This window comes from Schistocerca americana, chromosome 7, assembly GCF_021461395.2.
Source record: "Schistocerca americana isolate TAMUIC-IGC-003095 chromosome 7, iqSchAmer2.1, whole genome shotgun sequence".
In the NCBI taxonomy this organism is placed as follows: Eukaryota; Metazoa; Arthropoda; class Insecta; order Orthoptera; family Acrididae; genus Schistocerca; species Schistocerca americana.
The window spans coordinates 447055462-447081727 of record NC_060125.1 but is presented as its reverse complement, the minus strand read 5'-3'; the positions used below and the strand labels follow the sequence as shown (position 1 = coordinate 447081727).

At 37.2% G+C, this 26266-nt stretch overlaps 1 protein-coding gene across 1 annotated transcript in view; it reads right to left on the bottom strand.

Annotated features, from left to right (window-relative positions):
- LOC124622040 (putative helicase MOV-10) overlaps positions 1-26266 on the bottom strand; it is a 314393-nt gene that overhangs the window by 175424 nt on the left and 112703 nt on the right. The window contains exons 4-7 of the mRNA XM_047147599.1: positions 19371-19594; positions 7207-7322; positions 2753-2874; positions 689-826 (exon numbers count right to left, since the gene is read on the bottom strand). Coding sequence (XP_047003555.1) covers positions 689-826; positions 2753-2874; positions 7207-7322; positions 19371-19594 — 600 coding nt within the window. The remainder of the gene's footprint in view (positions 1-688; positions 827-2752; positions 2875-7206; positions 7323-19370; positions 19595-26266) is intronic.

The following is a 26266-nucleotide window of genomic DNA, read 5'->3' as shown; positions in this document are numbered from 1 at the left end:
CAATGGCAGAGTGTTGCATGGACTGATGAATACCGATACCTTCTTCATCATGCCAATGGGACAGTACAAATCTTCCAGCTGACCAGCTTCTTGACACCTGTACTGCAGGATGGAGACAAGCTGGTGGCAGCTCCATTATGCTCTGGAGAAAATTCATATGGACACACACCAAGATGGTTAAGGAGTATCATACACTGGTTGCAGACCATGTGCACACCTTCATGATGGTCATGTTTCCTGACAGCAGTAGCCTTTTTCAACAAGATAATTCACGATGTCACAAGGCCAGGCATGTGATGGAGTGATTTGGGGAACAAAGCGATGAGCCCCAGTTGATGTGCTGGACCTCAACTTGCCAGATCTGAACCTGATCAAACATATCTGGGATATTGTTGAACATCAAGTAAGAGCCCATCACCTCCCTCCCCGGAATAAACATGAATTAGGTGACTTTTGTGTGCAGATGTGGTGCCAACTCCCTCCAGTGACTTACCAAGGCCTCACTGCTCCCATGCCACAATACGTTGCCACTCTTATCCATGCCAAAGGTGGACATACCAGCTTTTAGGTAGGTTGGTTATAATGTTCTGGCTGATCAGTGTACAGCATATATACTAACTTGGGAAAGCCTTCATGGAAAAATGCCACTTAAACCTAAGCACATAAACAAAAAACAAAAAAAACTTACAAGATTTTTTTTAGCTTTCCCTTCACATTATTTTCCATTCCTGGGGTCTCTCTAAATCCATTATTAATTATGTATTTCAGATCAGCAGGTATCGGATAAGAGTTAAGTGGTCTAACACACGGAGTCTTTTTTTTGGACCTGAAAAAATAAATTTCACATGTGTTGGTTATGGTATAAAGTATCACAAACTAATTTAAATTCTAAAATTCCATTTGACAGATATTAAATATTTATAATCTAAGTTATATAAATACATCAGAATAATATTTGAGGTACCAATATCATTTAACTGATGTGATAACCGAAAATTTTCCAAGGAATACAAGCATTTGCATGAAGAAAGACAAACATGCCTATGGAAAGAACATGGGATCACAGCGCAGTGTTAAATTTGCATCTTTGTTGTACTACACAAATATACAAAAAGTATAATCATACATTTATACTTTTTCCTTGCACTGCAATCCAATGGTGCAAGTAGATGATTCTCTTCACTGGAACTGCTCACCACAGTACAAATGCATTAAGTTCAAGATAAAGTTTTGTAATTAATTTGTTATTAGTTTACAGGTACATGTCAGCATTCCAGGCAGACCTTGAAATCCCAATGCCACAGCAACACAGCACACCAGTAGAAGAGCCAGCTCAATGATAAAGCGAAGTATGGTGTGGTAATTTGTTTTGTGCATCAGAAGGGAGCAGTGCCGCAAGAACTCATGTTGACTTGGTGGAAGTGCACGGCAACAGTGCACATTATATGACACATTTATTAGGTCTCACAGACACATCCATGCAGTCAAACACGAATGATGGATAACTAAGCAGCAGAACATTTCTCTGTGGAGAACCAGGATGTTGAGAGAAGTGTAGGCCCTGTAGCTTGAAGATAGGGGAATCACAATCTAGGGGATAGTGGAAAAAGTGAAAAACTAAGTCAGTTTTCAACATCCTGCATGATATTTTGACCATGTTGGAGGTCACTGCCCACTGAGATATGGAATTGCTTACACCCACTCAAAAGCCAGCAGAGCTGAGGCAGCAGTGGAAATTTAAAAGTTGTGTCAGGTCAATCCAGATGTCTTCTTAATGATCTCTTAATACTCATGGATGAGTTCTTGTGACCTCTTCCTCTTTCTTCAGATGAAGAATAGATGACAGTGACGGCTAGATTATTTTAGAGGTGCAACTTTTCCTGAACAGCCAAAATGTAGACTTCTACAATCAAGGCATCTGCCAAGCCATCCATCACTGGGGAAAACGTGGTGCATTGAAGGTGAATATGTAGAGAAGGGTTAACCCCCTCTATGATTCATGAAGGTGAATATGTAGAGAAGGGTTAACACCCTCTATGATTCATGGTCACATCTTCATTTCTTCATGACTACTCCTCATGTACAGTGAGTCGTTACCTTTTCTCATTTTGTTTAAAGTCATAGATCCATTGATTGATTTTGAACACTGAAATGTGGTTTGTTTTATTTAAAATGAGGGAGAGGAAAGCAAGAGGAGGAGAAAATATTCTAAGACAAACTGCAGTTCTACATCCAAACAGTTTTGAAGTCCAGTCAAACACATACATAAAATTTAGAGTCTTCTTTCCCACATATGCTATGAATTATCTTTCACGTAATAGAAAAACAATATCACAAACTATTAACAAATGTATGAGTATGATTTAAAACTTTCATCTGATTCAAAATATTTACATAAATGAAAACGTGTTGCACAAGAAAGTTTTATTATTTTTGAGCTTATGTGCCAAGAAAAAGAAAAATCAGAGAAGAATAGTAAAACATTTTTAATGGAAACATCCACCATAAGCTATTCTGAACACTGGGTTTGCTGAAGAAACACCAACCCTTTTATTTTCGACAGTTAATTGTAATTAATATTGTATATAAGGACTGATTTTGGTTTCAGAGATCAGACTGAATAATATGACAGTACACCCACAGTTCCAAAATTCTCATAAATGCACCAACATTTGATTCTTCATCTGCGTGTTAAATATACCTGAAGCAGATTACTGTTTAATTTTAAAGTTTCAATCATCTCTGCACTTACATAGGTGGTGGTACTCCACTCACTGTAGGATATTCTGCTGTCTCCAATATGATAGGAATTATTCTTTTGTAAGGTGCTGTTGGACCCAAATCATCAACTTCTTCACTTTGAACTCTGAATACCTATTACAATTACAAGATTGTTAAAGTTGTTGGCATAACAACTACAAATGTTAACAGGTTAATAGCTACTGTTGCTTAAATTAATGGAGCAACAGAGTAATTACCAGGAAAATATGTGAGTGAATGTGAGGGTTTGTCATACATATCCAAACAGTTACTTTTTTTTAGGGCCTTAGAAGTCACATTTCACTGTAGAGTGATAGTAAGTAGAACATGCACATCTTTCCCTCCCTCATTCACCATCACCGGAGCCTCGATTTATGGTAGGCTGCAGTTGCACCTTATATCAGTTAAGCCAATGAGTATGGGGCGGAGGGGGGTGGGGGGACGACAACTTTGTATCTTTACTCTGTCTATGAATAACACTCAACTACAATGTACATAATAATATTAATGATTTAAAGAGAATCAACTCACTGAATAGTTGAGGGGCTGAATTGTTGATAGGCAAATAAACAAGACTGAAAATGTTTCTAGCTTTTTAATAAGTCCTCCTATAGAGCCATAGAAGCACATTCACACCGATACACACATATACCTAAAGCCTACAGCTATCTGTGCTATTAGTCTTGTTTATGTTCCTGTCAATGACTCAGCACCTCAAACTATTCACTGAGTTTGACCATTACTCTTTATAGCCCATTCTTACAATGTCCAGCAAAGTAAGAGTAAGAATTAACCTCCAGTAAACTTTATGGTCAGAGTAAACATACAGTAGATTCACTTTGGTTTTAATATCTGAAGGTTAAGTTTTACTGGCAGTTAATAAATCTGTAGAATATTTGGAACAGTTGGTACACATGTTTATGGCATATGTATTATTGTCTATTAGTTGTTTAAATTTTCTCAACAGAAGGGTTTATAAACCAGCCATCAAATGTGACAAGAATACAGAAAAGCTACGGGGCTTTGTGGGTGCTTGGGCTGTAGAACTGGATAATCCATATGATAGAGATGCAGTAGGTATGATTATTGTCACAGTTTAATTCTCTTTAGTCAGTATTTTATATTTTTGTCATCAACTGCCACTTTGAAGAACTAAAACCTTACACCATTGTTATTTAAAGATTCATGTAAACTGTTACTTGATTTCGATTTAAATTTCAGATACTGAGAAAGCAACAAGCAGTGGGTCTGCAAAAACCTGCTGCCTCACTGATGTCATTAATGATCCTACAACTGAAACTATTATTAAAATGACTGAGGAATGTAGTGAAGAACACTTATAATCACTTGAGTCACCTGCACACTTCAGACCAGTTACAAGACCTCAAATTAACAACTGGGAGTAGGGCTTAAAAAAAGGAAGTTGAGAGTATTACTTAAGACAGTCTGCACAGCAGATGTGTGTTTTATACAGAAGAAGAAGAAGACAATAAAGAGAGTCATGAATGGGAAAGATAAAGATGTGAGTGGGAAAGAGAAAGCCACAAGTGGGGATGGTTAGAATATGAACAGAAAATGGGCTAACAAACATAAAAATAAATTTGAAAAAAAAAGACAAAGATTTGTAAATGAATAATATATTGTACATTATAATACCATATCATTGCATTTAATCTTTTAATATATTGTAAGTACTGATGGGAAACACATTTTCCATATTAGCAAGATACGATTTCACTGTTGTGTGAAACAGTCTGTTCTCACTGTAGGTTGCTAATGTGCTCTACAATATCTGAGGCATGAACTTCTAAGTTGGTATTTGGCTCTAGAAGAGGCTCATTTTCTTCTTGTTTCTGAACTATACTGTGTAGTACAGAGCAAGCAACAATAACTTTCAAGCCTACTGATAACACTGGAAATCTTCGCTTCTGGTATGAATGTGTGATTCATTACAGAGCCTCTCCACTTTGTCACTGGGTATGGCAAGTTATATCAGTAAATAGGTTTTCCAGGGATATGCACTGCCACTAATATCTATGAGCTTTTATGGTCTCTTCTTTCTAAGCATGCCCTTTACCTTCTATTCATGAAAATGTTACTATTATGTATTCACCCAGGTCATCATGGTACAATGCCAGTAGTAAACAACTCTGCATTACCAGTACTTGTACATTTATGGAAAAATAACCTTTTCCATTCCTACAAATTCCAGCATGGTCACCTTGAGATGATTGAATTCTAAAACAGGCGCAGTCTAATGTACCCAAAATTTTATGAAAATTTTGAGTATGAAAGGAATGTAACTTAGTATTTTCAATTGTGTCTTCAGTTTCTGAAAGTTTTATGTACTCTTTTGCCAGCTCTCAATAGCGTCACTTACAGTTTTTACTACGAGAAGCAGCACCAAATGCAATTAGCATGCATCCTAAAGTGTGAAATTGGAAGGTTAAAAGTAATTGGTTGATCAGTGATACAGCATTATTCCTCAAATGGAATAGAATGCACGGTCTTAAATGTATCATGTATTCATTAACATTTTGAAGAAACATTAAAGAAGAGGCAAAAAGAATAATGCAGAACTTATTACACTGTTGTAGCAAGAGGAGAGGTGATACTCGTATGTGGTGTGTCCCAGGTGGTGGATAGGAGGGTTCTAACCAGCTTACTGGTGGACTTGAGTGAAATGAAATAGCTCTCATGGACCAAACACTCCCTCTGCAGTTAATAATTGTAGTGGTAAATCAGAGCTTGCTCCAGCTAAGGTTAATTACTTTTGAAGGTCAAATATGGAAAGACCCATTGGGGAAAAAATACCTCCATTCTGTCCAAAAAGGCAGGAAAAGGCCACATTGTATTTAATGGGTAGACAACTAGAATACAGCAGTGAAGTGGAGCATTTGCAATCACCTAAATGCATAAGGACACACAAAAAGAGGATTCAACATAAGCAAATAAATTATATACCAACGCACAACATAAATTCACTACTTAAGACCAGAAACTCAAGAACTTCACAGATGAATTAAATAAACAAAAAATGTTAATAGTAGTGCTCCAACATATGAGAAACGCAATAGAGAACCTAGTCAAATCACAAGAATGTAGAATTTATAACGGGAAACCACGAAGCAATGTCCGCAATTTGGAATAGGACTTACAGCGAACACAATAATAATAGATTCAATAACTGATTTTCAAGCAATATTGCCACAAATTGCAACCCTGACTTTTAAAACAACGAATAAAAACTACATAACTGTAAATGCTTAGGCCCCCACAAATGAAAAAAAAAAAAACTAACGAAAACAGAGGAAGAGGTAGATAAATTTTGGGACCTTTTCCAACAAACTGCAAGCAGAATAAATAAGAGGAATGTAAAAACCTTATTGAGAGATTTCAAAGAAAGAAAATATGAAGATATAATTGGAAAATGGAGTCCAAATAGCTTTACAAACAAGAATGGTCAAAGGCTTGTAGAACTCTGCAGAGAACACAAACTTTCATCTAAATCAACATACTTCAAGAGGAAGCTGATCAAGACAAACTGGTACCAAATCTCAAGAAAAATCTCAAGAGACAAGCCAAGAATCCAGCTCCCTTGAATCCACGAAGAAAATGTGCATGGTGGACTCCAGAATGTGACAAATTTCATGAAGAAAAAAAACTAAGCACAGTTAATTTTTCAAACAAACAAAACAGAAGAAAATTCCATCAACATCAAAAACAAAAGGAAAAAATTCACACAAAACATCACGAGAACTAGGAGAGGATTCCATAAAGACATAATAAACTCTATAAAAGATAATTACTTCAAAATCAATTCCAGAACTACTACAAAATCTTTGGGCAACAACTACAACAACTTGAGCCCCCAACACTAACAATGAAAGATGAAGATGGAAAAAGGGCACACAGCAACAAAGAAAATGTAAAAATCATGGCAAAACCATCTAATAAACTTCTGAATTTTGAAGAACCCAAAAGAACTCCTACAAATCGATGTAAATGTCCCAATTAACACTGAAGCTAACAAATTAAAACAGTGAGTACCATTAGTTAATACAAATGCTTCCTTTTCACTCACAGTGTGATCATATGACACTGTCTGTACTAAAGTATATTTACTGCCTGTGCAATGTAGCCACAAAGATTATTAACAAACCAAACAAGTTACTCTGTAACAAGCCACAGAAACTAATAGCTCCACATATCTGAACACTCAGGAAACAACCCTCACCAGTGTCACAAATTTATGAGTATAGTTGAGATTCGTAGTGAACAAAAGCATAGAATACAATGACAAAACAAACATTAATGTAATTCATGTTACTCTTACAGGTTCCCTAGTTATATTATAAAATGACATGTATCCTTTTGTTTAAGGATTATCTGAGAAATTTTAGCACATGGAATTTCAAATATTTGACATTCAACATTTTGACTCACCATTTCATGCAGCACAAGTAGGTTCTTATTATCCTTGGTTATATGAAAAACTAAAGGATAAATTACTGCTGCAATTTCAGAGAACTTAGCTTCTACAGTGAACTGTATGGTTTTTCCTGTAACAGTAATTTTAACAATAGTAAACAAATAAAAACTCGTAAATCATGAATGCTGCATGAATCAGTGACTAAACTTGTTAGCAAACAAATACTTGAAGAACTCTGTCTCCAAAAATGACATCACTTGTCAATACTTCTATTCTTTACAAATATTTCAACAGGACTATCCAATAATTCCTAGTACCGGACCCACATTATGAACTCAATGGCTCATAGTAAGATGTTTATCAGTTGGTTGCAGGTGCAGGGTAGTCCATGCAGCATATGTAAACACAGCAGTTCTTGTTATTCCACTGAACGAATTGATGGATAAATTTATTTTACTATGCACACATCTGAAAGGTCACTAGGTGCAGTGTGAAGTGATGCATCTGCCACAGCCAGTTGTCATGGGTGAAAAACAGTGGCAGATTTAAGAACTGTCAGACTGTCTGGTGTCACTTGTCTCAGCTTGATGTCTTCTACATCCTCTGCAGCAGAAAATAATTGACTATTTTCTGGACACTGATATGGACTTTGTTACACCTCCCATCGAAGCTTGGCCTGCGCACAGACACACCATTTTCTTAATGCAACAAGTCTCCATTTGACAGCATGTTGTGCCTATAATGAGTGCACTGATGTGGTGTGTGTGTGTGTGTGTGTGTGTGTGTGTGTGTGTGTGTGTGTGTGTGGGCGCGCACCGAGAGATGATACGTATCAGTGTGCTTCCCAGCCCAACAAAGTTAAATCTCCAGATTAGTTTAATTGCCAGGAGATACCCACCTCTAGAAGTCTTTATTTCTGTGTGGTTCAAGAAGAGTCGGGATCTATTATTTCCCATGATTTATTTGTACTTAATTGGTGTTCAATAAAACCAGTATTGTTGAAGAAGCAGACATACAACACTAATGCCCTACTCGTCACTCAGCCTGCTACAGTATGCTGCACACTTTAGTGGTCATTCTACGTTTCTATAAACTTTTATTTTGCAAACTTGTTTCTTAAAATGTAGGAACAATATTTGCTAAAAGTTATAGCTGTCCTGTAAGCAGGCTCCTTTTGCCAGTTTAAATTAGAAATACTGGTTATTTTATTTCTTAAATGAATGAAAGTTCTTCAAGTTCTGTACAGTGCTGAGCTAAAATAACGAAAATTAGATGTGTTTGTGAATTTCATACTTCCTGGTTCATGAAATATATAAACACATAATTATGCTAGTTATAATTTCCTATAATGTTATTTCCTACATTTGTATTTTTACTTTTATTTTGTAACACTTCATAAATATTGACATGTATTAGGTTAACATTTGTTTTTTCATTTTACTAATTTTTTTTATAATTTTCTTTATTTTATGATGGCAGTATCTTCTTTACACTGTATCACTGTACTGGTCACTGGTGTGATGGTACTGATTTGTGCATGTCACTTGACTGACTATGAAACTCTTTCCATTGCATCCTCTGGTCCCTGGTCCCCTCCACTTAACATTCTTACTCAATTAATAAATTGCACTTGGCAGCATTTAATATGAATAAGTCACAACATTTTAAAATTATTTGTAATAACATCATTGGTACATTGGTATTATTAAAGGTGTTACACTCACGTGTTATATATATATATATATATATATATATATATATATATATATATATATATAATAGAGGGAAACATTCCACGTAGGAAAAATATATCTAAAAACAAAGATGATGTGACTTACCAAATGAAAGTGCTGGCAGGTTGACAGACACACAAACAAACACAAACATACGCACAAAATTCAAGCTTTCGCAACAATCTGTTGCCTCATCAGGAAAGAGGGAAGGAGAGGGAAAGACGAAAGGATGTGGGTTTTAAGGGAGAGGGTAAGGAGTCATTCCAATCCCGGGAGCGGAAAGACTTACCTTAGGGGGAAAAAAGGACGGGTATACACTCGCGCGCACACACACATATCCATCCACACATATACAGACACAGGCAGACATATTTAAAGACAAAGAGTTTGGGCAGAGATATATATACCCGTCCTTTTTTCCCCCTAAGGTAAGTCTTTCCGCTCCCGGGATTGGAATGACTCCTTACCCTCTCCCTTAAAACCCACATCCTTTCGTCTTTCCCTCTCCTTCCCTCTTTCCTGATGAGGCAACAGTTTGTTGCGAAAGCTTGAATTTTGTGTGTATGTTTGTGTTTGTTTGTGTGTCTGTCGACCTGCCAGCACTTTCATTTGGTAAGTCACATCATCTTTGTTATATATATATATATATATATATATATATATATATATATATATATATATATATAAAAATCAAAGATGAGGTGACTTACCGAACGAAAGCGCTGGCAGGTCGATAGACACACAAACATACACACAAAATTCAAGCTTTCGCAACAAACTGTTGCCTCATCAGGAAAGAGGGAAGGAGAGGGGAAGACAAAAGGAAGTGGGTTTTAAGGGAGAGGGTAAGGAGTCATTCCAATCCCGGGAGTGGAAAGACTTACCTTAAGGGGAAAAAAAGACAGGTATACACTCGCACACACGCACATATCCATCCACACATACAGACAATAATTTTTCCCACGTGGAATGTTTCCTTCTATTTTATATATATATATATATATATATATATATATATATATATATATATATATATATATATATATCTAAAAAGAAAGATGATGAAACTTACCAAACAAAAGCGCTGGCAGGTCGATAGACACACAAACAAACACAAACATACACACAAAATTCTAGCTTTCGCAACCAATGGTTGCCTCGTCAGGAAAGAGGGAAGGAGAAGGAAAGACAAAAGGATATGGGTTTTAAGGGAGAGGGTAAGGAGTCATTCCAATCCCGGGAGCGGAAAGACTTACCTTAGGGGGAAAAAAGGACAGGTATACACTCGCACACACACACATATCCATCCACACATACACAGACACAAGCAGACATTTGTAAAGGCAAAGAGTTTGGGCAGAGATATATATATATATATATATATATATATATATATATATATATATTGTTGTGCCTCAGTATTCATTTTCCCAATATAGATCTGAAGGCATTTGCAGTCAGATTGAAACCAGTCATCATTAATAAAAGAACAGTTATGTGCATAGTGGCTTTCACTCATTAAATCAACAGAGATTACTGTTTCCTGAGACATACCATCAATAACAAAGTTACAGTATCTGTTCAAGTTTGTTGGTTTTCTAGGGTGTACAGAGGGGTTCTGTATTTTAGAGGTAAGGTTTTCAACAAGCTCCCATGTGACATAAAGCAACCAATTTTAATGGCTGTAGTTCAGAAGAAAATTACAATGTTTTCTATTTGTTGCCCAATTATATAAACCCAATGTTAAAAACCTCTGTGAGTAGATTGACAAGTAACAATGTCAAAAATAAACAGAATTCCATTATATGTGTTCAGCTGCTACAATCCTTCGTAAGCTACAAGTGGACTTAAAACCCACAGGACCCATGTAGCATCTGACACTGACAACTCACAGGACAAACCACTAAACCTTGCGCAAATATACAAGAAAAATGTAAAAGTGAATCATAATTAATGGCATCCATGCATAAAGTTGAATGAAGATGACATTAAAAGTAAATAAGTCTCAGTAAACACAGCGCCACAAACGAACAATTTGCGAGATAATTGTGACTTTTTGGTTAGCAGCCACAAGTGACGTGATACTGTGATACTGTTTAAATACTATATGCGAATCCATGGCATTATCTTTGTTTACGTTTTCAAGACATGGAGTTGTAAACAGAGCAGATAAAACAGTACATTACACAGTTTTTTGCAGAGTGTCAATTGTGCTGTGTGAGTGTTGGAGGTAACATGGAACATTACAGTAACAAGGAGTATGCAGATATGTATTTCATGTATGGTAGGGCTAAGAGTAATGTGTGGTAGGCTGCACACTTGCACCAAAAAGTATACCGTGCTCGAAGGCTCCCAGAGAGTCAAACGTTTAGACGGGTGCATCGACGTTTCTGAGATACTGGGGGAGTGGATAGGTCTGCTTGAATTATACCTGGGCTTGAAAGTGTGGTGCTGGATACAGTCAGACACTGTCCAGGAACCTCAACAAGAAGACTTGCCATACAAATTCCTGGAACACACCAGAGTAATCCTTGGGAAATAATGCATCACACTGCAACGTATTCGTAGCACATCCAACCATTTCACTGCCTTAGTGAGGTGGACTTTGGGCCTAGACTAACATCCTGTCAGTGGATGCAACAAAAAGCCGTTGGTAACCCTCCTTTGGACAATAACATTTTATTTACAGGTGAAATACAGTTCACTCATGATGGTGTATTTAATTATCAGAATTCTCATGTTTGGAGTTATCTAGGCTCCAACCCACATGTTACACACGAGTCTCCATATCAGGAATATTTCTCATTGAATGTGTGGTTAGAGGTACTTGGTAATTGACTTACTGCACCATAAATGTTACCAAACAAACTCAATGGATGGTATTCCCTTCCATTTCTGCAGCATCATATTGCAGGATTGCTTGAGGATGGTCTCTTAGAGCAACACCAGAGGATATGATACATGCATGATGGAGCACTGATACATTTCACTGCTATAGTGAAGCAACATCTGACATGCTGATGTTGTCAGAGAGAGACTAGGTGAGGAGAACCTGTACAGTGGCCTCTGAGATAGCCTGATCTGAACCCCATCGATATCTGTGTTTGGGACCATCTTAAAGATGTAGCGTACACCACTCCATTTAACACGGTTGAAGAATTGGAGCACAAACTTGTTAATGCTTGTCAAGAATTTTGAAATGATCCAGGCATATCTGAAAGGATTCAGAACTCACTGCAGCAACGGGTACAATGACAACACTTTGAACAGCTCCTTGAAGAGTCATGTAACTGTTGTCATACTAACTGAGAACATCTCCATTTCTACCATATTATGTCTAATCACTTTTCTTGATGTTGTATAATGTAATGTTATCTTTTCTTAACCAAAATGATATTTAGAATGAAACAAATCAGTGGTGGCTGGTAGCCACAAAGTCAGAATTACCTAGCAAACAGTTCATTTGTGGACCTACACCTACTGACCTTTTTTCTTTCTACGGTTGTGTAATTTCAACTGTATGTGTTTCTGCCATTAATTATGATACACCTTGCATATGCACTATTTCAGAAAAAGAGAGCTCTGAAAGCCAAAACACCTCACCAATCAAATGAAGAGGAATGCGAAAGATGTAAAATCTACAGCCTTGATTCTGTACAAAAGAAATATTTACTCAAAAATTATCAAATTCATGATGGACATTAAGAAAATGAACTCTTCTGGGATCTGTCAAGGATGATCTGCTTATATGAAAAGTGGGAATCTACAATTTCCTTGCCAGTGGTGGTAGAGGTTTCATAGAATAAATGACCCACACTACCAGAAATAAGTATTAAACATCAATGCCACAGCCACCTTCTACAATCTAACAAATCTGCAGCAGTTAAACAACGTGTTTCCACTGAATATTTCATGGGTTATGGGAAAATTAAGTTACTGATCACAGTCTCATCCTACCAGGATTCAGTAGTGAAGATAGGTTGTAACAGTCTCACTTGCTCAGACAAGGCAAAGGATTCCATCTGAACAAATGATGGAAACTTCTTAGTTTCTGCCTTTGCTCTTAAAGGAATATCTGTTCCGAATCTTTACTGTCATCAATTTTAATTATTAACTAACTAACTAATAAGCACCATGACTGGCAGCTGCTCTACATTTGCTAGAAATGTTTCTGTATATAGTGTAACATAGTATTTAAGTGTATTTCCACCAATCCTCTTGATAGTTTTAGAACTGTCATGGCAAGGTAGCAAGATAATAATTTCAAAACAGTCCATAACATCTGCTTCACACTACTCTACATACTTTAACTTGCAATATCTCTCTATTGTGTATGGTTTGCTGTAACATTTAACTTGTAAAAACACATTAAAATATACAATGCCATATTCATGTAGCTGTTTATACACTCTCATTAGTTTACGTAACACATAATTACTTTAGGTAGTAACACTGATCAACACACATCTGGAAATTCACTAAGAAAAGCATATAGCATAACTGCTTGCTTCCATCTACTGAATAAATACTCTTGCTGATAATTTCATAAGATACTATAACAGGGAATGCAAAAGAAGAAAACATGCCTGCCTCTGTGTCAACATAATAAGAGATACTTTTAAGACCAAAATGTGCTGAACTGAGTTTCTTTGTTAGTTTAGCTATGCACTGACTCCACTGTAACTTGTTATTCAGCTGGAACCCAAGGAATCTTACACACAGTGTTTTGTTTAGTGTACAACCATTAATACCTATTTCTGGTACAGTAGGTCATTTTTGCTTCTCCAACATCACACAGTATGAGGCCCACTGAGACTAAGACTTAAATTATTTCCTGTGAACCAGGTGATGCCTTGATCACCTATCAGCCAGGCTGTGCCTGAAAAGGTTAGTATGCTTGTGTCACAAACAAGGGTCACAGTTTTTGTACCATTCTTTAAAGTTTCTTTATATGGTTTTCAGTGATTCAAGAAACCTTATAGTCAAACAATGTGGTTTCAGTTGCCTGAGACTGCAGTCGTGTGTGTGAGTTGCATTTGCATTTAATAAAGACTATGCTCAGTATGAAACAAATTGTTCATACCATAACTACAATACTAGAGGTAAAGATGATCTACATGTTGAACTAAAAAATTTAACACTTTTACAGAAGGGAGTAAAGTATGCGGCTATAAAGACTTTTAATGCATTGCCTAATTATATTAAATGTACAATAGAAAATGAAACGCTGTTCAAAGGTATGTTAAAAAAATACCTGCTCGACCATCCACTGTACTCGTTAGATGAATTCTTTTCCAGAAGTAATGCCCTCCCTTAATAATAGATGTATTTAGTCTCTTAGTTATTAGATGGATGATACAATATTATGTTAATGTTATAGTGTTAATGTTATAGTTATAATGTTATATTGAGAATTGCTATACTAGTTTAATGACAGCTTGTAATATCTATATCATTGAATTATATTACTATTCTGTAGCATTAATTGTATTTGTACAATTGTATTGACACGTTCCACATCCAGGCGAATCACTCGCATGTACGGATCTATGGAATACGCATACCAAATAAAATAAATAAAATAAAAAAACTTGTGTGTGTGTGTGTGTGTGTGTGTGTGTGTTGTTGACAAAGGCCATTGGCCAAAAGCTTTAAGTGTGAAAATCTTTTTGTTGTGTCTATCTGTGACTCAGCATCTCTGCTATATGGTGACTAGCAACTTTCCTTCTCATAATATTGGTAGAAATCTTATAGTGTGTTATTAAACATATGTATGGTTCCAGTGACAGGATACCAGCACACATTAAAATTACAGACATTTCTGAATTTTAATTTTAAACATTATGACACACACTGTTGATAATACACCATTGCTTTTTACACAATGATATCAGGCATGGCAGGTAAAGGATTACAATGTAATACACTTAACACCACTTACTAATTAGACTAGGTTGTCACACTTTTAAATAAATCACAACAAAAACCAGCAGTTACATATCACATGGAACAACATGACATAAAAAACTGAAACAGCCAAAAGACATGGTCAAATATTATGTTTACTTCTTACACATACACACCATCAACGGCTACATAAATGATTGAAGTTGCAATTCTCTGTGAGAGGTAGAACAGATGTCAGCATGTATTAGAGTCATTTGTGTTCAGTGTTGTTTACCAGACCTGGTTGTGTACATAACATGCTTAAAAAGTGTCAGATGTTGAGTGATCACTGTGAAAGACACGGAGATGCTACATACTCATACTCGAGTGAGAAAGTGTTATCATCACTTCAGGGAGTATGAAACAGACCTCATTGTTGGTCAGTTGAATTGTGCAATATCCATATTGTGGAGCATTCGAATGTGAAACTGCCCAATGTTGGACTTCATGGGAACACAATGACGGTCATACTTGTCATCAAGGCTTAGGTCAACCACATCAGATCTTCCACAAGGAAGGATCACTATACTTCACACCAAGCACATTATATCTCCTTCACATCTGTGTCTGCCATCTGAAAACAAGTAATGGATTCCCTGCAACATGTCGGCAACTTCAATAGGGAAATACCATGCCATGTGTACACTGCTTTTAACATCACAATGTGAAAGGCTGTGTTTGGAGTTATCCCATGACTGGAAAGCATGTACTGCTGATGAATGGTGTCAAATTGTATTCAATGATGAATTGTAGTTTTGCACTGTGCAGGTAACCACTGTTGGAGATTGTGGCTACAAGGTTGGGAGAAGTCTGATTCTTACATGTTTTCAGTGGTATTAATCCTGGTGTTATGATGTGAGAAATCATCTGGTTTGGCTTCAGGTCACAGCTGGTAGTGACTGAGGGAACTCCAACAGCACAACAGCATGTCATGAACATCCTGCAGCCTTGCATTACCTTTCATGTGACAGTATTACGGTGCCATTGTTCAACAGGACAATAATTATCCACACATGGCATGTGTCTCTAAATACTATCTGTGTGATGCTGACATGATCCTGTAGGTAGCAAGATCCCCAGATCTGTTCCCAGTAAAACATGTGTGGGACCACCTCGGTCACCAACGTCATCTGAGCCAAAGTATGCAGGATACTGAGGACTAGCTGCAACAGCTGTGAGACAGATTATCTCAGGAGAGGAAACAGCAGCTTCATACAGCCTTTCCAACGAAATCAGTGCAGGCATCCAGGTCACAGGGAGGGCAACATCACACTGATAAGTGGACTCATACAGCCAAGTCCTTTGTAAATCTGATTTGATTTTGCAATCACTGAAATAACCCTCTCAATCGATGATGTTTCATTTTTTTTCCTCCTCCTCTTCTGGGTGCTTCACTTTTTTTGTCAGCCAGTGTAAATAACACAGAAATTAAACAAAGAGTAACATTTCATAACATGTACAGTTTCACAGTCAGAAAGGTTAAAACACTGGTTCCTGTATCACATCCCAGAAGAGCATGCGCGCACGCACGCACGCACGTACACACACACACACACACACACACACACACATCAATGAGACAGAATTAATCTCTGGGCAAAGAAGAAAGGTTTTATAGTAAGTTACCACAAAGCATGACAATCAACAAAAGATGCAGACAAATTTAAAGTTGCAGGGAAAAATGATTTGCAGGAAAAAATACTTTTCCTGTGCAGAGAAACCCCTTGTAACAAAAACATTAAAATGTAAACTTCAAGTAACTGAAGTCTGTTACACAAAATAAAAATAGAGCTCTATAAAATGTATGTTAATATAAGCTAAAAATGGAATGATTATTTGACACTTATGTATAAAATTTATGACTGAGTTTGTAAAGGGACACCCTCCTCTAGCATTACTTTTCTTCAACAGAAGTTATCGATACCAAACATACTGTCTATTTTTTAAAGAGGTTAATATTATCTCAGCTGTTTTCTAAAAGAATTTCATATGATTTTGTACACGATGTGATATATGTCAGGCTATAACCCATAAAAAAAATTACTTTATTTTCATTGTTACAATTGATATGTACTAACTCTGTATGTATAGTTAAAATTACTTTTCTTTTAGAAACATTTGAAATTACGAAATATCTGGTACACTTAAAATTCCTATTATTAATTGCACAATCAGATGATATTTATTATGTTTACTTCTGGATTCATTTATAAAATAATGGAACAGATTAATATAGAAAGTATTTTTCAAGAACATTTATAAATTCTTTCGAATATTGTGAGTACCACAGAATGGATGGGTAGTAGTGGGCAAGCTTCTGATGTGATCAGACATGTTTCTTCTGTTTGGCAATAACAATGTAATTTTCAATTTTGAAGTGGAAATTGTAAAGGCAGTGTGATATAGAAAAATGTGAAAGAATAAAAATCAACATAAAAATAGACAATTCTTCAGTAGTTAAAAATTGGAACCATGAAAACTTATCAAGCCCCCCCCCCCTCCCCCCAATAATTTAAGAAAATTATTGGTTATATTATGCTTTGTAAAATCACAAAATTATGTTGGAATTTTTTATTTTCCTTGTCTGGCGATAGTTACCTTTTAAAATACATTCAGTAATGAGTTAAAACAAATAATTATTACGGTAGTAAGTGGGTTAACTGAAAACAAATGGTGTGAATCATGATATAGTGTTACGATGCTGTGAGCACACTTAGAATTTGTCCCGGTGTGCGAACCTTCAGGTAAAGTCTGGTGCCAGCAACTGCGGCCGCACCAACATCAGAAGGCCTGGAGCAGAAGTGCCTGGAACTCTCCGCCTTGCGTCGCCATGACACTTCAAGACATTATGAAACCGCCGCTATATAAAGTCCAACCTGCTGTCACAGTCATTCAGTGCAGATAGTTTCATTTACAAAATAATGATATAACTTCTTTTGTCAAGAAAGTTTATAAACTTTTTTGTTTTGTAAACTCTTTGGAATATTGTTAGTACCACAGAATGTGGAAGTAGGGGGCATGCCTCTGATGAAATCGAACGTGTATTATGTTGGCAATAACAATGTAATTTTTGACAATGAAGAGGAAACTGTAAAGATGGTGTGATACAGAAAAATGTGATGTAATAAAAAGTACAGAAACAGAAATTACAGAGCAGGCTTACTTAAACATTAACACATTATTTGGAACCAACAATGTCAAAAATTTCGGCCTTGAGAATCAACCCTTAAGACGTGACAAACTGGAGCCAACTACAAGAAAATAAGATTAGTAAAAAGTTATTTGTGAATCTTACTCCACCTGAAACTTATCAACAGAAATTAATTAGAAAATGAGTGACAATCAACAGGTGATGCGAGGGACCGTAAGATTACAAGATGCCATTGTCAATATGTAAAGACAGAGGAAGTTACTGTATCATGATCAAGAAGAAGTAGTACATAACCTGTATGATAATGGGTGCATGCCAAAATCTCAATGGATGAGCTGACCAGTTGGAAAAATGAGCAGAAAAAAAGGGAACAACAGGAATATTCTCACAAACAAAAAGTTGCTGCTTTCTCAATTATACTAAGGAGTTGTTGTTTACACACTATTGCTTATGGAGTATTCACATTATAGCACAATTTAAAATAAAATTAGCTACACCTGACAGGGGAAATGCCTGTTTTCCTGGACAGTACGACAATTTGTGTCAGAAACGGCAGATACAAAAAGTTCATAATTTTCTTTCAAGTATGCAAATATTTACAGATTTTTCTCTTTAAATCTGCTAAAAACTTTTTTATTGAATACAAAATCCCACTATAATTCTTAAACAATTAGCCAGACACACTCAGAATAATTTTGTGTGTGTGTGTGTGTGTGTGTGTGTGGATTGTATCATGGCTGTGCAAATTGCAGCCAGTTGAAACGGATTCTTATAATTAGTCATTAAGGGCATTACAAATTAAACTGACTGTGAAAGGTCTACACTTTATGCAGTTGTTTGCTTTACACAATATTGTAAACTTTTGCTAGATATTTTATTTACTTTAGTTATTTTGAATCCTGAAGGTAATTGTGTAGGACAACAATGACTTAAAATATGAAAATAAGCTAGCACCCTTGTCTGCGATTCAATGCAATGTTAGATATTTCTATGTGCAAAACACTGAACTTAACTTCTTGTTGTTACCCAAAACAGACTCAGTAAGCAGCATCACTATCATTACACTCATAGAAAGTTCTTATAGCTGACTAGCTTATATAATCATATTTAAATTCTTGCTACACCTGGCACTTTATGGATAATAAATAAATGAAGTTAAAATCTGGTACTCTAATTTACATTAACATGTTTCAGACCATTTGATTCAGCTAACATTGCTGATAGCTTCAACTACGGATCTATTTACAGTACAAAAGCACACAGTTACAGAATGTCATTTATTCTAAACCAAACCAAACTAGCAACAAGTTGACAGTCACTGTATGTCTTCTACAGCTGGTACACTTACCTGGTTGTACAACTGATGGTACACGGTAACCAAGCCGAATTTCTGTTGACGGTATTAATTCAGAAACATCAGTAATAGTGCACAACATGTTGTCCCTGTTGGCAATTACTGCTGCAGCTCTTACTTTTTCTTCCTTTCGAACTAAACACTCTCCATTTGACACTTTCACACTTTCAGATACTGTGGATGTGTCAATATTGAAAAGTTTTCCATCCAAAGATTTCCTGTATCAAATATAAAAGTGTTTTGTTAATGGCACTTACTGAAATGTGCTATACCCATAGCTATAATTTTTCAAATGCCAGTGGTGTACTGGTCATTGCACATCAAAAAAACCCCACAAGGGGAAAAAAGAAATAAACCGTTAATGAACCATCAAACATTTCATTCATGTACTTAGTTTCATTGATTTCACCTATCAGGACTGTCAAACTATCTTCAAAAATGAAGGTAAAATGTTAAGCCTGAAAAAGTGGCAATGAACAACATACAAATAACTCCTGACAAAAACAACAAATAGCACCACATTTTTCATCATTCTCACTAGATCCAAACAATAAATAATTATTTAAGAGGAAAAAGACACATATATTTGACAACAATTGTCATTCTTATAATCAAACCAATAAAGCACATCTGTGACCTATTCTAGCCTGAAAAATAAAATAATTATCTCACAACAAGCAAAGAGAACCAAGTTGGAACTACCTTGTGTTCATTCATAAACACTGTCAGTGACGATACAGCTTACAGTGTCCCCACTAACCCCACTACCACCACACTGGAGGACAGCCTCATAGCCACCAGCAGCACATGTAGAGGATCTACAAGCCCGACACATCAATAAGCTACAAGAAATGAAAAACTTACTGAGGTGGGTTAAGTGATACCCTGCAAAACCAATACAAAGAAATTCATATCCTCTCCAACCTCAGTTTATCACTAAAATGAACAAACAAACAACCTAATTAACTACACTCATACCTCCATACATGTCATTCTGCAAACATCTTGCTCCAGCCATACCTGTGGATGCTCACACTGTAGCAGAGATTATTCAGTATAGTGTAACTACTGATTTGCTCTCTTCAGTTTCTTTAGATGATGATGAAGTTGTCAAAGAGCACACTACAGTGAAGTGCTATGTCACTTAGATCCAATAAAGAGAGTCTCATCCACTTCACCAAACACACAAATTTTCAGTCTGTGCCATTTCTAGAAAATGGCTCAAGTCCATGGAGAACTTCCACTTCCCTGACTGTGACATCTTTAAAAGTGACAGAAACAACCATACGCAGGGGTAGTTACACCTGTGAAAGGAAGTATTTCTGACAATACTCTTGAACGTAAATGCAGCAACCAAGACATGTAAGCCACAGAAGTTTTCACATGAATCTTAGAACCCAAATTGAATATACTGATTATCTACAGGCCACCTAACATCCTCCTATTAGGCCCAATATTACATCTCTTTTACAACAATTTGGGCATCTACTGCATATGTTGTGGACTCATCAAACATTGTATAGTGTTCGCAATGGTGAGCTATTAATGAAAATCCTAGAAGACGAAAATTACTGCTGCTGAATGACAGATCTCCAACACAAATAACCCGCCATTATAGACCAGATCAGCAGTAGGCCACTGCATCGCATTGCCTCATGTGGTACTACTAACCACCTGGGAGGTAAAGGTAGATCCTTTGGATTCTGATCACCTGCTAATTCCTCTGACTTTGCCTGGCACAGAGGAAAAATCTCACTTTATGTACCCCACACAGAGATGGAAAATTGGGAAAGCCTACTGGGATAGATATATTGATGAATTAAAAGTGAGCCTCCCACAACTAGACAACCAAAGATCTAGGTTCTGAATATTGTAAATTAATACAGTGCATTATTGAGGCTGCTGCAAAGGCAATTTCTCAACAGAAGCCATTTTGCATTACAAACAAAGCCAGTCCTGTGTGGTGGAAACCGAATGTCAGAGAGCAAACAAATGTAAGGAAGCACAGAGGAAATATAAGACACATTTTACCCAACAAAACTACATCAGCCTCCAAAAAATACAGGCAGAAACAAGAGGTTTTTTTGAAAAACAAGAAGAGGACAAGTTGCAAAAACTTCTGCAAGTCTATAACTAAGGACACTACAATGTCAACGGGTGTGAATGAAGATGAAGAGTTTCAAGAAAACCTCAATAAATTACCATTACAATTTACTGCCTACAAGTTGTGTTATGGAACATATGTTACACAAGCAGAAACTTACCTCCTTCAAACACCCACTTAGCACAGAGTATACAAATTCTAATGACAGTTAGCCTCTTCTAAAGTCATTCTCAATGGTCAACCTGCAGAAAGCATTCTCCTCTGATAAAAATTCTGCCCCTGGCTCAGATAATGTCCAATACAATATGCTATCATTTCCACCTTGTGGAGGACAATAATACCTACTCCATATTTACAATAAAATGTGGTGTGAAAATTACAACATTGAGCCTCTAAAGATAGGCAGGATGACACATCTGTTCAAACCAGGGAAGAATCTTGATTCAGTGGCATCATACCGACCAATAATATTACTAAACTTCCCTCACCAAGAATTGTAATTAATGGTCAAATTCCACTTAGAACGGTGGTTTGAATTCCATAAGCTATTTGTTAATAATCAGGTGTGTTTTCACAAAGGTAAAGGTACTAGATGTTTTCACGCATCTGTTTAGTGACATAGGGAACTGTTTCAGCCAAAACACATATCTACTAGCTTGCCTTTTTTTTTTTTTTTTTTTTTTTTTTTTTTTTTTTTTTTTTTTTTTTTTTTTTTTTGGGGGGGGGGGGGGGGGGGGGCTAAGCAGCTTGTAAATGTGAGATGGCTGTCAACATGTAGTACTCCCACTGTTAGGCACAAAACTAAATGAACAACACATTTCCCACACATTTTCAGAACAGCTGTTATCTTTTCTCTCTGACTGATTGCTAATAGTCGTGCAAGAAGAACATATGATACAACCATGAACTAATGAACTATAAGTATGCGGCTGTTGCAAGGATCTGTTTTGGCACCTCTTTTGTTCAATATCTATACCACTTACTTAAATAGAAAATCCCTGGAGAAGGTAAAATACTTGGAATATGCAGATGATACGCATATATCCAAAAGTACATCCCTTGAAGTCTGCAAGGCCCGACAACCCCAATGTTCCTGTTCAAACAGTGGCTAAAAAAAAAAAAATAAAAAAAAAAAAATAAAAAAAAAATTTAAAAAAATCCACAGTTTCCCTTTGAAGATGGTAGTCAAGTACCTGGGACTCTTTATCAACCGTAGGCTAACTGGAAGGTACACACAAAATATGTTGCTAAGAAATGTGAGATGGCTGTCAACATAATCAGAGCTTTGAGAGGAACTGAGTGGGGCTTGAACAACAGTACGGCACTAAACTTTTTATCGTGCAGTGGTACACCCAATTATTGATTAAGGGAGTGGATGTTATGGAGTTGCAATTGATAGTTACCTTAACATTGTTAATAAATGCAGGTATTAAGTGCCAAGGGCCTTTTTGGTAGCAATGTCCTCCACCCCTACCAACACACTCATATCATCTGCATATTGCAAGTATTTTACCTTCTCCAGGGATATTCTATTTAAGTAAGTGGTATAGATATTGAACAAAAGATGTGCCATAACAGATCCTTGCAACAGCCGCACACTTATAGTTCATGGTTCTATCATATGTTCTTGGTTGAAGCGCATGAACCTCTGATCTATGTCAGCGGTATCTCTGTTCCAAATTTCTTCTTAAAAGAAATTGTTATGAATCCAACAATCTGAAATTAATTGCCTTAAATCTCACAATACAGTGCTTCACTAGAAGCTTCCAGAGTGCCAAAGCTCTTTCTTTTCTACTTCAAACATATTTACATACTCAGGAGATGTCAAGGAAATTCATTAAGGTATCTATACTAAATAGTTTTAGCATCCCATCCCCACTGGAATTGTCCAAGGTGAACATAGTAACTGACAGTACTTTTGACCACGAGGCTCACAAAATATTGGTGCAGTTTTTAAGATAGTACCCATAGGCAATATATACTGATGGCTCCAAAACAAGTGTCTCCATTGGAAGCACATACTGAATACCATGTTTGCAGAAGTTTGGGCAATTCAGATTACCGGCAGAGACAATTATCATGGCTGCAGAACTTGTTGTTGTAGAAGCACTTCGTTTCTGCTAGATGACAGCATATCTATAGTTCCCCCAGTGACACTTTATATAATCTAGCAGCACTTAAAAATTTTAGCACCTGTTTAACAGAAAACCTCATTGTATAAAAGGTTATAGAAGTGTTGGAACTGATGTGTGATTAAGGTCATTCTGTCAATTTTTCTTGGATGACATCACACTGTGAATCACTGACAATGAAGACGTGGACCGCTTAACCAAAGAAACTGCTGTGACAGGGCATACCACCTGGATTGCAGTCCCAAGTACAGTTTACTGATATGTCTTATACAGACATATGATAGAAGATTGGCAATGAGAATAGGAGAAAACAACAGACACCTTTCTGCTCTTGTGGAGTTGAGGATGCAGATCACCCTTTTTTGGATGCCCCACACTACAAGAAAGTAGTACATTCCTTTTACAAGCACTTGTGAAGCTTGAGCATCTGTTGCCCACCTGCATTATGGCTTTGTTAGAAGCGCAGGAGCATACTTTTCTATATGATGTACAGATTCACTGTTCCATATCAAAGACCAACATATCACCGACAATGAACTATTCAAAAGAAGTATTCTACAACATTTGATTTTACAATGATTATACGGTATTGATCTATCTCAAATACATCACTGTTTGTGTATTGGGGGCGGGATTTGGGGGGGGGGGGGGGGGGGGAGAGGATAATGGTGAGCATTTCACAGGATGATGAATGATAACTGTAATCCTGGTGGAGAATGTGATTCACTTACCCCAGTCCTGGGCAGTGAGATCTGTTTCAGAGCTAAATTGAGATGGTACATTTGATGGGTGAAAGCCTCAGTGAGATATTTGGCATATTTGGGGTGGAACTGTTTTGTCACTTCAGATGTGACGGTCATGGGTGGCTAGGCTGCATGAGAGGGACTTCCAGGTGTGAAACTGGTGGCAGCTGTGAAAGAGGAGGTACTATTAGTGATTGGTAGATATGATGTGGCCGGAGATACTTACGTGGCCATCCTTCAGGTAAAGGTCGACGTTGAGGATGGTGGCTTGCTGGGCTGAGGAGGACCAGGTGAAGGAAATGTGGCAGGAGGTACTGGGGTTCTGTCGTAATGTTGATAGAGTGTCCTCAGCCTCAGTCCAGCGTGATCAGGAATGACTCCTCTAGATGGTCCATGAACAGGCTGGTGCCTTGAAGGTTCTCTTTGTTTGGGAACGGTAACCAGCCACAAAAGGGGATCCTAGGTGGCTGAGTTTATGTACTTTATGAATCATGTAGAAAGTAGGAATGCAGAAGTGTTGGGGGTGAGGAGAGAGACTCAGGGGAGAGCTTATGGGATGGAGCCAAGTATTTGATGAGGGACTGGAGATCCTGCTGGATTCTGGAATAGGATCACTGTGGCAGGGTTTGTATGTGAGCTAGTCTGACTACTGGTGATGTAGTCCCTCCACCAGGTATCCCTCTGCAGTTCGTAACAACAGTGGCAGAGCCTTTGTTGGCAGGTAGGATTATAAGGGTGGAATCAAATTTTAGGTGGTGGCTTGCAGTTGTTGCTGTTGATCTAAGGGCAGTTTCCATGTTGATGAATTTGGGGAATCATGTTCAGGCACAGTTCAAGGCTAGGGAATTTTGGACAGTTAACAAGGTGTTATTTAAGGACAGTGGGAGTGGATCATGGTTGGATGGAAGAGTGAACCGAGTCAAGCAAGATTCAATATTAGGTTTGTATCGAGCCTGATGGGTAATGTTGGTTGGGTTTCCACTGAAGGGACCAGGGGAACAAAAAGTCTTTAACAAGCCCAGCATTATCGGTTTGGGACTGGAGCAAAAGAGAAACCTTTTGGAAAGGACTGATACTTCTGTGAGACTGAAGATTTTAGAGGACTAGTTCATGAATGTGCTGCAGGTCTGTTTAGGCCTGGATTCTTTATGGTGGTGGATGGGTGTGGTAAATGCAGTAGGTCTGCAAGGCAGGATTTGGTGGTTATAAGAGGATACGGGGGTATGAGGTGAACAGATTGGAGAGTTTTTTGAGGTGGTGGTGTGCATGCTGCTCTAGCTTCTGGAGGACAAAAGTTTCAATCTGGGAGACTGGATGCAGTGATTTGTATTTGGAGAGCACGGGTAGAGTGGAGGTATTGCAAGGAGGTTTGGGCCTGATTACCAGGACTAGGTTGCTGAGGGCTATGGACTGACAAAATTTGAACAAATGGATATGATTGTAGAAGTAGGGGTTGCAGCCATAGATGGGTAACCTGATGGCAGGCCATCAAGGACGAATTCCATGAGCCAGGCAACAAACACAGGAACTACATGTCAGGCTGGGTCCTGGCTAGAGAGACAGAAATTTTTCAGTATTGGCACAGCTGGAAGGAGCAAGGATCCACAGTGGAAGAAAAATATGCATAAAAATACACGAAATTATGTAAAAATGTGGGGAAAACTCACATAAAGATGAAATGGATGAAGTATTGTGAATCCTGAGTGAGTAGGGCCTACAGGTAAAGAATAAAACAAACTAAAATTGACATGAAAACACATCATTGGCAAAATAAAAAGGAAGAGGAGAGAGAGACAGAGAGAGACAGAGAGAGAGAGAGAGAGAGAGAGAGAGACAATGATGAAGAAGAAAATGTTGGATGCTTGTTGATGGGTGGATATGTATGATGAGAGAGGGCAGCATGAGTAATTT